General features: G+C 24.1%; 1 protein-coding gene and 1 long non-coding RNA gene across 4 annotated transcripts in view; both read left to right on the forward strand.

The window, feature by feature from the left end:
- LOC111629296 (blood vessel epicardial substance-like) overlaps positions 1–11,880 on the forward strand; it is an 82,439-nt gene extending 70,559 nt beyond the window's left edge. For 2 of the 3 annotated variants that reach the window (XM_023373179.1, XM_023373180.1), the window contains exons 4-5: positions 7,038–7,362; positions 9,561–11,880. In XM_023373179.1, the coding sequence (XP_023228947.1) occupies positions 7,038–7,362; positions 9,561–9,769 (534 nt within the window). In that variant the 3' untranslated portion in view covers positions 9,770–11,880. Of the gene's footprint in view, positions 1–7,037; positions 8,200–9,560 lie in introns of those variants that run through there. The other variant, XM_023373181.1, reaches the window with a different exon arrangement.
- Positions 11,881–13,417: 1,537 nt separating this feature from the next.
- Positions 13,418–14,252, forward strand: LOC111629295. The gene is made up of 3 exons (XR_002757311.1): positions 13,418–13,545; positions 13,870–14,074; positions 14,171–14,252. It is a non-coding gene; the product is annotated as an uncharacterized LOC111629295 (long non-coding RNA).
- Positions 14,253–14,532: the final 280 nt, after the last annotated feature.

Consider the following 14,532-nt stretch of genomic DNA (forward strand, 5'->3'; position numbering starts at 1 on the left):
TTTATATTTATAATTAAATTTTTTAAATTTCTATTAAAATGAATTTTTTTAATAAATTAAGAAATTAAAAATGTAAAACATCTTGCCTAAATATACATTATCTATGTAATCATTAAGCTAATATACAACAATACAATTCTACAGACAAGTTCCTAACCTGGTCTCTATCCTAGGAATCGTTTGGGAATCAATGAACAAATTTATTTATTTATATTATAATATATGTTTAAAAACCTTTACAGTTTAGTAAATTAAAATGTACAATATTTAATTTTAATTTATGCTTAAATGAAAGAAATGTTATTAATTCCTGTTTGATTATTTCATTTCCTCTTACTCATAATTTACTCTTATTTTGCATCAGCATAGAAAGAGACCTAAGAGCGAATTAAATATAGTTTTGGAAGGGATAGGCAAATAAAGAATATTGGTATCCCTGTATAAACAAAAATTTCCTGTGTAATATTTTCTCGAATTTAGTGGGAATGAAATAAATAAAAGACAAAGATGATTGAATCTTTAAAACATCATAAATTTAAAAAGTAAATAGAAATAATCTAATTTTATACAGTATAACGATATAAATTAAACTAGCAATTATTTATTGTGACATTATTACAATGCCGGGCTGCAATTTTTAATCATATTTTTTAAATTTATTTAATTTAAAATATATAAGCTTCATCTCTAATTAGTACTGTCTTGTGCCTGTACATCATACTTTTCCTTTTAGCAATAAAGTCATGCCGGTCATCTATGTAACTTCTTTCAGGTGAAAATGTTTGAATTAAAATAACATGGTTTCTGGTTTACATTGGAGGTTTGTGTATTGTTAATCGGGTTCTTCTACCCCAAATCTTTCTATATCTGGTCTCGTCTTTCACCCATCTAATACCGTTTAGTGAATAACGAAGGACGGACAGACGGACGACAGTGGAAATTATAGGTCTACAAATTTTTCAAATTGCAGCCCAATAATTAAAAGTTGAACGGACCGCCTCAAAAAAAAACAAAAAAAAATCGAATTATTCAAATGTTTGAATTAGACAAAGTTGAATATTGGCATTATAATATTGTAACGATAAATTACAAATAATTTATTACAGTATTAGCTTTAAGTTTTGGATTGTTTTTATTGTATTTTGCTTGTTAAAGTGAATTTCTCGTGCTTATTCAAGGTCTGAAAGACAGCTTCACTTACGTTTCCCTGTCCTTCAAAATACCGTCTTCAAACTAAAAGGAATATCTTTAAGTAAGTGGAAGCTAAGAAATGAGCTGATTATTGTGCTGTGAAATGTTCCAATCAACGTTGCCAACGTTAGTGTCTAAGCAAATATTTTTCTCAATATTGCGAGTGATTTTTTGCAAACTCCTCAAAATTTTACTTTGAATTAACCAAAAAAAATGTTCGAATTAAAGAGGAGTTTTTTACATTACTTCTATACGAAACTCAAAGATCCAGAGGAAATATTCGAATTATCTAACATGTTCGATTTATACTTAAGATTTTTCTTTTAAATATAATTTAAATAAATTACATAAAATATATTTGGCATTAACTTAAAAAAACCAACTAAAAATTAAATTTTTGTAAGTTTATTTATGATTATTATTAATACATTTAAAATATCTATTATTTATATTTATTTTGAACAATAGCCGATCTCGTTGTATAATTATCATAAAGTAAAGCGTTAGGTAAGAGTTTGAGTCGTTTAATACAAAAAGCAGTATCAGATCTCTTATAAATGTGATGACTTATACCGAACCCGAAACTTCAGCAATATTGTCTATGATGTAACACTGCACTTTCATATTAATACTAGAAGAATTGTTGCATATCAAAACACTTAATCTCAGTTTCCACATTACATGCATATAACCTTTCATGAAAATTCATAATCATATTTCTTTTGCAATTCAGCAACTTTCTTCTTCAAAAATAATAATAATAATAATAATTTTAAAATGTTTAATGATATTTTTCTTGAAATTCGCTTACAAATTAGTCCTAAAATCCTATTATTTAAAATGTTTTATTGTTCAGAGATATACAGATCTTGATGACTTAAATTACATTTAGAAAATATTCTGTATTCTAAAACATTTTACAGATATCAATTTATCTTAAACTAGAATATTAGCAAATACAAAATTAAGTTGTTTATCTTTATCATTTGGGTCCCAAAATGGGGTTCAAACCCGTATGTATCTCAGACCAGTTCCAAAGGATCCATAAAAGTCAAAAAGTATCTAGTAATTTACGTTTATTTCCCTTAAAATATACCGATAGAATCATGATACGTTTTATTAGAATAAACTATTGATTAGTTTTGATACGATTAGAATGTATACAAGATGTAGCGTGCGTTCAATCCACACCACAATTCATGTTTATACTTACCGCGTATGAATCGTTTACACGCTCAGGTAAAGGAAAGCAACTTACAAATGTACTAACTTTTACTATAAAGCATAATATAAGTTCTGGTTCTTTATATTCTTGTGCATTACTTAATGCATTTACCTGTTCAATATAAACTGTATTTTTATTTATGTATACAGATAAAATGAATATATATATATATATACACACATATATATAGGAGTCTGCAAACATTTTTTGATATTTTGAAGGAGTCCGTAGATCTTAATAGTTTTAGAAGAGTTGTGTTATATAGTATTGAATAATAAATTTATCATATTAATAGTAACTTCTTATATCTCAAGTACGAATAAATTTCTTATAAATTTTAATGTTAATAAAGCTTATACACTTATACGAATTAGCTTACATTGTAACAATTTGAGCAGTTATCGATTCATATTATGTGTTATTGAATCTGATACAATTGTTGTAATATATATTGATACCTGATCTAATCAGTTCTATACGTTCATTATATTACATAAATTAATATAACCTTAATCTTAATTAATTTCTGTTCAATTGGACTTATTTTTTAGAAAAATAATGTAATCTATTATATTATATTTGAGTTTTTCTAAGTTTATACTATCAATAAAATAATGCAGGTTATAGTCATCTTATTCCAAATATATTTATTTATAAGCAATACAATTATTAAAAGTAAAATTTAATGTATAATTCTGAGATATACTGTAGATAAAATATTAAATTAATAAAGACACACAGATATACAGGTTTATAACAGTCTTAAAAGCAATTTGAATTTAAAACACTACTCACGTGCAGTTAATGACTTAAAAACTTTATCACCTGTGATGTTTTTGATTAATATGGTAATAATTTATAGAATTTATCAAATTCTAAGAACTTTTGACATTATAATATAATATCTTGATACGGTTTGAAGTAGTTTAAACTATCTTTACAGTTAAATTAGATTTATAGGCCTATTATGGAGATTGCAAAGTTAGAAAAATTGATTATAGGAAAATGGTTGGTTATATCATGAAGACATAATAATAGATTCCTATGAATTTGCGATGAACATCATCAAGTCAATAACTAATTTGAAATAACATTAAGTTTTAGGAAAATTACAGAGTACTTTACTCCTATAATAAGCAATACTTTCAACAGGAAAAAAATGCCCTCTTTTATAGAGTCGAGTAACTAATATAAAAATTTATTTCACAATTATTTATTTCACAATTAGAATTAAATTTTACATTTTCATTTCGCCATCTCTTTAAACTATTAACAAAAATAATTATTATGTACGGAAAAATATATACAGTATATATATTTACTTTTTATTAATTAAAAATTATGAAATGAAAAATTAAATATTAATAATAACGAAATTTGTTTGTTTCTAGAGAAAAGAAAAAATATATATCGTTACTTTTGAATAATCTAATTTTAATATTTTATTTTTATAGCTTTGATTGGTGATTTAGCATTTAAATTTAATAATCATAAAATTATCAAAAAACATTAAAAGGCTTCTAATAAATAAATAAATAACTGTTTTAATTTTATATCGCAAAAAAACAAAAATCATGTACGCATTAAGAACTTAAAAATATGTTACTTTTTCTTAAAACCTCGTTAATTCGATAATTTGGACTATTATTTTGTGTTGTTCATTTTTTTTTAAATAATGAATCTCTAACTTTAACAAAGTTGTTAACGAATAGATAAATAAATTTATAAGTATGAATTCATGTCAATATTTTAATTAAATTAATTTCATTTTTTAAAATTTTATGAATTAGCTTTTTTAAGCACAAATTACTGATCGTTGGCAATGACAATAACAATGCTAGTACTACTATTGCATTGTAAAAGTCTATCAAATCATTTGTTCATTTAAAATTCACAGTAAAGTTTGACTTTATTTAAAGTGTACTTTTGGACCATATAATTATATATATAGCCTATATACACAGCACAGTACTGCAGTATATATATTGAAAAAAGTAACACACGCGCACACATCATTTCCAACTAAACCTCGTGTTTGACGAACTTATTTAACTAACATAAACATATATAACATATTAATATAATAAAATTCAGTATAAATGAATACTACACCACACGCTGTTTTCAACAGCTGATACGCCAGCAATACATCACTGATGCAGATGGCGGAAGTTTAAACGAAAGGTAGCCTATACTACAGTATTCTATTATTCTATACCGTACAGTACATAGTGGTACTATTGTGATACTGTACTAAATAAGCTATTAATGTTTTATAAGAGATATTAATTGACTTGAATAGGTTTATCGGTAGATCTTATCAAAGTAACACTGAAAATTTTAACGATTACTTGGTATCCTATGTAGATCTTATAACTATATCCCTATTTTATATGAGCTAACAATATACATATACTATATTGAAAGGTATTATGATTAGTGTCTCGATGAAAGTGTCGCCTTATTATACGTTTTCTCCATATGTTTACATATATCATATCCACATTTCAATTCTAGCCTACCGATAGAGTAACATTTTTGGAGTCTGTATACGATAAATATAAATCTAAACTAAAATACTGAGCTGAAAATCGTGAGGCCAACTTATATGCCAGCATATGCGATAACATATTCTTATATACATATGTAAGTTATACATGTTTTAAATCTGTAATGTTGCCATATAAATATAGTAAACGCATATACTTACAGAAGAAAAAGCTTTATCAGTTAAGAAATGCGTATTAATTTAATCACTCATATTACATTTACAAAATATAGAAAAATTTTTCTGTAAGAAAACTAAGTACATGAGCGGGTTGCTCATGTAAAAAAAAATAAATAAATTGTTTACTTTGTTAGTTACATTATTTATTTAATGTTAGTTGTATATCTGTTTGTAAGAAAAATTATTTTTTCATCATATTTAAACAATCTTACGTAAGTTCTGCTGATATAATTCTTTAACTAAACTCAGGTTTTTATTTGGAATAAAATGAAATATTTAATTCTTTTTGTTAAAAAAAATTGCGAAGTTTCAGGTATTGTGGGCACATTAAATTTAATGTTCAGTCTACCAAGAAATAATATATTTAATTTTATCTAACTAAATTTCTATATCGTGGTTTAGAGTCATATATTTTAAATCATATGCTGTTAACTGAAGCGGAAACATAGTTAAAATCATACATTATCATCTAATTGCTATTTGATTGCCTGAAAATCTAAATGCAAATTTGTCTAATTATACTTGTATTGTCATAAATTTTGTGTGAGAAAATTTAAAATTCCTTGAAGACATTTCCTGTGTAAATAAGACTATGTTGAGAAATCAAATACTTTAATAAAATGAAATAATTTTAATAATAACAATAAATTCTTTATCGTTATTAGATTAAATTAATAAAGACGGAATTTTGTTATTATGTTATAAAAATTTACTATTAATAAAATGACAAACTTCATAAATAAAATAATTTATTTAAGCAAGTGTTAGAGTTTTAAGTCTAAAATTAATTTATAAATTAGCTAATATATTAAATATATAAATAAAATAAATAAATTATACAAAATTATATATGCCAGTATATAATACAATTTTAAAAAATAATTATAAATACTTTTATTATAATTATAAATCTTGTAAAACCATGACGAATTTGAAAATATAGGTTTTTCTTTTTGTTCTGAATGTCAGTAATTTCAACAAGATTTATGTCTTTTGTGTTTTAAATAGTTTAAACAGAGAATAAAAATCGTGATCATTAAGACAGGTAATTTATAACAAACCCATCGTTAAAATTGGCAATCGCAGCTTGATTCATATATAAATATTAATTCAATTTAATGAGAAACGACTTTCTCCGACGTTAATTAAACGAAACAAAGTAGTAAATTAAAAGAAAGTCTGATTTCATCAATTAATCGATTGAAACAAAATAAGAATGGCAACATAATTATTATTGCCTTTATTTTCATTTTACGACAGAACACGATTGTATCTTTGACTTTTTTTCCTTCAATTTTATGAACAGATTGTACTGGAAAGTCAAGAATTAATTAATTGTTAATTTAACTTGCATCGTGTTTAAACAAGGAAATGTGTAGAAAAAAACGTTGTAAAGAGTTTCAAGAAGCTGATTTTTTATAGGTTCAGTATTTTTCGTATAAAAAAATTCACATTATTTTCGTTTACGAAATTGTCATATTTTTTATTTGACTTTTTTATATAAAACTGGAATGTCTTGTTATAAATTCTTACAATAATATAATATTGTATTTGTCACGAAAATTTCCATAAAATTCCGTAAAATGGAAAAAAAATTATTTTACGTTTTTAAAGTTCTGCTAAAAACATAAAAATAGACTTATAAAACATTTATTTTGCTTGACTCTTAAGGAAAAGATAGAAATATATTTTTATATTATTCAAATAATATAAAATATAATACACTTTAACAGTTTTGTGTACCTATTTTTGAAAATTTATAGTTATGTTAATGTATGTTTATAAATAAAGCTAAATAACGAAGTTTTTCGTAAATTATCGTACTTTGAAGTTAGTTTATTTTTAGCGTGTCTTTATATTTATCAAAGTTTTAATAATTTTATTATCTTGCAGGTAACTGTGACAGCTTTAGAACCGTGTCGATTACTATGCTGGCAGAGACGTCGAATACGTCAAGTTTTAAAGAATAATCAATTTTTGGATATCATCATGTATAACCTCATCGGAAAAGACATCACTCACAAGCTCTACTCTCTAAATGAGTTTCATAGGCCAGAAAATAGAACATTACTATCAGACCCTAATGATTGGTGGCGTCATCCCATACCTCGTAGTCTGAGTGTGGATGCTGTACATACTGGCACAAAAGGACACGTTAGATCTCTTCTTTGGAGGGCACAGAACAGGAGAGCAAGCAGTGCACCATCGGACAGCATAGGTACAAAATCTAACATAACAATAATTGTTACTCGTCACGAATCGTCTCCTGCATCTAGTGTTCGTTTAGATGCACCCCATAGTGAATATCGTTCTGATATACCACCGTCCAGTTGATAGTATTTGAGACTTCAGATTTTTACAGTTTATCTATACAGATCTATCTATTCAAAAGAAAAAAAAACCGCTAAAAATCGAAAACAAAATATTATTAGAATTATAAATCAATTAACCAGTGTATAAATTCATATAAACTAATAGAATAGCATTTATACTATTTTACTAAAAGAAAATTATGCACTCTTCGTTTTCCATATTTCTCATACTAAATAACTATAATTTTTGAAGATATTATGTAGAAAAGAATAAGAGGTTTAAGCTTTTATACATTTAAAACAAAAACATCGAAGTCTATGCCTCATCGATTATCAATTTTCCCTTCAGTTGTTATTTTTTTCAAAAATATAGGATCCATATTTTAGTTCAAAACTTCTAAAAATAACATAACCTTATGTAATAAGTTCAATAATAATTACGTGCCTTAAAATTTTAAGTTTATACTTTCAACACTTCATAATGCAGATAATTCATTGTTAAAATTTGCTGATTAAGAATGATCAATACTTTAAGAAGTACAAAAGATGATCAATACTTTAAGAATATTTGCGATCGAATGCACAAACTTTTCCAAACTGCCTTAGTCATTTATTTTTAAAATAGTGAATGTGATAATCAGTTCTCTAACATATCACACATTGTTTAAAAAAGATTTAAAATATTAATTTTTATAATGTATTAATCCGTCCAGAAAATTTCATTTGATTTATTTATACAAATATTTAATTTATTTCAAAATTTATATTTTAAATTATGGTAAAAACATAAAGAATCTATGTACAATTTTTTTGGTAAAAATGTTTATAAAATTTAATTCTATAAAGTTTATATAATAAGAGTAAAACAACTCTGTGATTAACTTTATTGCCATAAAATTAAAATTTAAAATTAATAAAAGAAAGGACAAATTAAATGTAATTATATATAAAATTATTTTGCATTTTTGCAATAATTAAATTCTCACATATCAAGTTTATGTCAATTTATTTCAGAATTATTAAAATTGCTTTATAAAATTTATGAATAGAATAAAAAACATATTAAAACTTTNTTTTTTTTTTTCCTGCACTAATGGATTGTTGATATTTTTATTTTGACATTAGAACTTCAAACAATTAGTGGAATCTAAGGCTGCTTGTTAAATGCTTTAATTAGATAGAACTCAAAAAATTTTATTTGTGTTAATAATACATTATCAGAAGGAATAATATTTATTTGTTTATAATATAATGATAATTATATTTAATTTCAAATTTCATAAATACATAACTATAATTTGCTGAAGTAAAACTTCATAACTAGTATTTAGTAAGGGAAAATTTTATTTGGAATGAAGTTTGATTATTTCCAAGATTTTCAATAATAAAAACATCACCTTGATTAAAGATTAAAGCTCCTTTGAGAGTAATTCACATCATTCTTCCAAAATGTAGTCATGCACTATCCTTAAAGGAAGAATGTTTAAGCTGAAATTAATAGACCTACTATATAATGTTTATAGCTTATTAGTGAAAGATCTTGGAAATAATGAAATTTCCCTACAATTAGAATTTTCTAGTATGGAAACAAATACAGTATTGATGCTGATTCAGCTTTAACATAAATTTTTAAAATGTTTTATATTTATCTTCTTTTCATAGAAGTCAGTTTGAAGTAAATAAAATGTTTAATTAATTTGCTTATTATTTCTATTTAAAAATTATTAAATATAAAATCAAAATTGATCAATATATAAATTTTTATGTATTTATTCTTCTTTCCATTAAGATAATGTTTATTAATTAAATATTTTTCTCTAATATATGTAAAATAATATTCTATAGTCAAAAAATTAAAGACAAAATTATTACTTTTAGATTTTTACAAGAAATTAGTGATTATTAGGATTAAATTAAAATTTAATGTAAAAATAATCTCCGTTCTTATCATTTGACAAAATATTTCCTTCTGATATTATTTATTTAAGAAATAAATAATTAAATTTTTGCACATTTTAGTAGCACTTCTGCTTCTGATGCTTTGCACTTCTCTTTCTCTATCCTCACCTTTCCCTCACCTGCACCATTCCATCAACTTCCTTAGGCTCGTCACCCGCTCGTACATCTCGTTATTCAGCCTACTGCTCAGATCCTGGTCCATTTAGGAGTCCATGCCGTCCTTCACCAATTCGAGTGGTTTCTACAGCTCTGGATATCAATTCCAATACATCCATTGACGAATCTTCAGCTGCTTCGTTTAAAACTGATGAAGGACATTTACCTGGGCGTGTGTCATTTGAGACATCTGTTTAGAAGTTCAGTGACTACAGTTTATTAATAATAAGACAGAAATGGATGAAATATCCGAATAATTTTGAGAATAAATTTGTCTACGCTTCAACTGATTGGAATATAAAGCACAGCCAAGCACTGTGCCTTAATGCTGATAGGTCCAGGGTGGCTTTGAGTTAATAATTTAACTATATGTAAATATTCTTACTATAATATAATTTATAAAAATGTTAAACTCTCTATACATTTTTACTTCCAATCAAAAAAATATAATCAAAGCCATATTTTATTTAAATTATTTATGATGAACCATTTTCCTATATGATTAACATATGTATATAATCATATATATTAAGACACAGTGCTTTGGTTACAGTGGTATAATTTATTAGTTCCTAAACCTGCCATCAAGAGAAGGTAAGGATACAAGAAGTTTTTTATTTATCAGAAGACAGTTTACAAATATTTACAAACAAAATATTAGCAAAGCCTTAAGATAAATATATAAACTAAAAGGTTACCATCCAATGTTTTATGAATTGTGTCTGTCCACAGAGCTTAATACTGTACATGATGTTCTTTATAAGGCCTTTGCTTCATTTAAATTCTTCAAAACATTTAATTAATTCATTTAAAACAATGTCCGTATCCATTCCTTGAGAGCTGTGATAAATTTCTTTGGCTTCTATCATTAACATTTTAGAGACTTTCCTAGCTTATTTCTGAACGAATAAACTAAAATAGATCTTAATATTTACATATAACTTAATATTTGCATTGCTTTAAGCATGATTTTAAGCATAACTCTCATCATAATTTAAAAGTAAATTTCTTCTATATATTTTAAATAAGCATTTTTCACGTTTGTATACATTTTCAAGTTTCAAAAACAAAAATCAATTCAGATTTTTTTTATATATAAGAAAATGTTTTTTAAGTTAAAGTGTAAGTAGGCAAAAACAATGTTATTCTTACATAGTAATTTAGAGAAAGATTAGATTTGATTTATTGCAACATGAATATAGCAACATGTTTCATACTGGAATGTGTAAAGCTATAGTACAAGGTTATCTTTTTACTCCAATATTTCACAATACCTGTCATCTAAGCAGATATTTTATATCAAAATATTTCAATCAATTCTATTTCACTTTGATCATCTTTTAATCTTCTTGCCAATGTTTTTTCTTCATGCTATTTTCATTCGTGCCTTTCCTATAGGTCTATTATAGGAATGCTCAAGTGCTAAATATTTCTTTAACGCATTCCAAAACGAGAGACAGAAATGACAACGAAACAATCTCGAATAGATCAAAAATGGCAACAAAGATTCATTAGCAAATAATTGCCTTTCTTCCAATCAATTAATAAACACATTATAAATAATTAAAACATAATTTATTTTAAAAAATAGTAATAAAATTATTTCATTTCATCTTTGAAAACTAAAGTAAGAAATCTTAACATTTGATCATAAAATTCATTATAGTTAGCTTTAAAATTTTTTTCTTTAAAAATCCTTTACAGCTATGAATACTTTTTACAAATTGCAAAAAGGAGTATGTTGCACGATAATATAAAATTCAATTTTAAATATGGTATCCAGCTTAATTAAGCTTATTTAAAGTTAATAACTTATAAAGGAAAGGTCCAGAGTTGATAAAGCAATCGATCTTGTTTAGATTATAGTATGAGACTGGTTCTTACCAATCTATCATTACTGAAAAGCTTAAATTTGTAAGTTTATTAGAAAATTATAAGCGGATGTCCGAATGCAAGCCAGAAAATGATATATAAAGAAAAACACTGAAAGGCATACTATTTCGTTTTATGATCAAACTAACTGCCTTTCAATGTATTAGCTTGAGCATTATTCTTAGTATAGTTAATAATCAATCCATTAAATGTCCCAAAAAATAATAGAATTATATGTCTATACATGTAGTATTTTATCTGTTGCCAAGAAATCTCTTCATCTGCATGATTGGACTTAGGAATCTTTTGTCTGAAATTAGCATGACATTGTAACCATTTCAAAATAAAATTTAATTTTTATCATAATAAAAACTCATAAATTTCTATAACTTTTTTTAAATAATTCGTTTAAAGCTCAGCTATTGACAATCAACATTTTTTCAACTGCTTTTTATTTATTGAATATTATATTTTATAACAATAATAAATAATGAATATTTCAATTTTTAATAAAATTTATCTAATATTTAAAATAAAATTGAATGGTTTTTGTTTAATTCTGGAATATTTTCAATTACTCTTATCATCATTTAATTAATTATTTGTAACATAATAAACTAACTTTAAAATAATATAAGTTTGCTTTTTATTTTTAAAATCATCAGCAAACAGAAAACATTTTATAAATTTAATTTTTAAAAAATGTTATTACATGACAAAATACAATTTTCAAAAATTTATATCCAAATATATCAGAACAAATTTAGAACTTGTGAATTAAATCAGAAATCTTACTTTATTTTTATTCATAGCAAATATATTTTAAATTATTTACAATTTATTTATATATATTATTTAGTAACATTTTTAAATACTTAATTTTAAATAATAATAAAAAAGTTATAAAAAATAAAACTTTATTTTTTTAATAAAATCATGTTATAAACTTATAAAAATAATTTTTAATAATGTAATTATATTCAAATTATTTTTAACCATTAAACTGTCTTACTTATATATTATTAAAATAAGTTCATTTTATTTCTTTTATTATCGAAATTTTATTTATAAAAATAATCATTATATCAATAAAATAAAACTTTATTTATTATACTAAATAATTTAACTAATAAAATTAATACCAATAAAAGATCTTTATGTTAATAAAAATCTAGTCAATAATTATAAATAATAATAAAATAAATTACAAAAAAATCAACGTTATCAATAACAGTGATGCAATTAATTATTGAAATAATATAAAACAGTATTAACATCAATAAAATAAAATTACAATAATTCTCTTATTTATTAACATTTTAAGTTAATTGATGATTACTCTACAATAGATAAAATTTATTTTTAAAGTTTTAACATTGAATTAATTAAATATTTAATTAAAATTATTATTTCTTTGAATACAAAGTTTTCTATAGTGTAACACTTCCAATTCAATAAATTCTTGTTAATGTATATAGTAGGACCTGTTTATATCATATTTGTGACTGCACTCGAATGTGTTGTTACATTATATGGGATTCAATTGTAAAGAACAGCAAAGATATGCTCAATAATGTATGTAATGTATGATCATCAGCTTTTGTCCAATATCATTGTATTCATAAGTGACCTTATCTTCAGTCTGCCATTGTATATTTATTGCTGTGCTGGATGGGACAACAAATAAAATGTTCAAGCTATAAGTGTTATTTATTAAAAGTTTATTAAACCATCATTATTAAAAGTTTAAAAAAAGTTTAATAATTTAAGTATTTTTAACTCTGAAAAGAATTTATGACGCTTGGACAAATTCGGTTAATAAAAAATTTATTTGTCTGATTTAAGAAAACACAACTTCAGAAAAGTTTGATTTAGATTTACAGAAAATTTTTAAGATACGTAATAATAATATTACTTTGTTTTTTATTTTTATGATTATAGCTTTCGACAGCAATCAATCAGCTAGAATATATGACTATAATCAAACAATATTTATTGGAAGTCCTCCTTCGTTCGATTCTCAAACTCCCAAAACTGTCACTTGTTACATAGGAGATACGGCAAAATTGCACTGTATTGTCAATAATTTGAAATATCACATGGTAATACTTTATTTTCTGTGTTTTTTCTATTTGTAAATTGGCGTAAACCTTTTTAAATTTTGTATTTTAGATATACTCTTAACTGTTCTTTTTGTATAGAACAGTTATCAATATTCCATAATTTTAAAAACTTGGCCTGTTGAACAGGTTTAAAACGTTCATTGCAGTTAATAAAATTAGATAAGGCATTGGTGTGGAGATTTTACTGTACCTTATGTATTAATATACCCTACGAAATTTTAATTTTATAACATAATTCGACTTAATTTTTGAAACTGTTTTCTTTAATTTATGACAATAAATCATTAAAAATTTATTTTATAGGTGATTTGGAAAAGAAGAAAGGATCATTCTTTGTTAACCGTTGTAAATAATAAAGTGATCTCAGATGAACGATTCGGAATTACAAATATTGACAACGATTGGATTTTAGAGATAAAAAACGTAAATTTGAATGACAGTGGCTATTACGACTGTCAAATCCCTTCTAATTCCACAACAATATATCCAGTTAAATTAATTATTTTGGGTAAGTGTAATTATTTGAATATTTTGAAAATTTTTATATATTGTTATTTAAGAATTTAAAAGATACTTATTTAATATAATATTTTTTAATTCACAGATTAATTTTTTACAGAAACATCTCTGCATGAGATTTCTTCTTGATAGACCTAACAATATTATTATATAGTCCAAATATCGAATAAAAATTTAATTGTTTAATTGTAATTTATCATTTAAATTGTTTTAAATTTAAATAATAAACTAATTTTCAAATTAAAATATGTCTGTTTTAATATTAATAAGAATAATGCTGAAAGGGATTTTATACTTTTGGTGTCAAAATGTCACCGATCAATATACTTTTCTAGTATTGTACTTATAAACAGCCGGGAAAGTAAATTAATAAAATTATTTCTTCTGAAGATCGAATCAAATGATTATACTTAAGCGGATATTCTAATTTCTTAGTTATTACCCACA

Source organism: Centruroides sculpturatus, unplaced genomic scaffold, assembly GCF_000671375.1.
Source record: "Centruroides sculpturatus isolate CEXI.00-Female unplaced genomic scaffold, Cexi_2.0 scaffold450, whole genome shotgun sequence".
NCBI lineage: Eukaryota > Metazoa > Arthropoda > Arachnida > Scorpiones > Buthidae > Centruroides > Centruroides sculpturatus.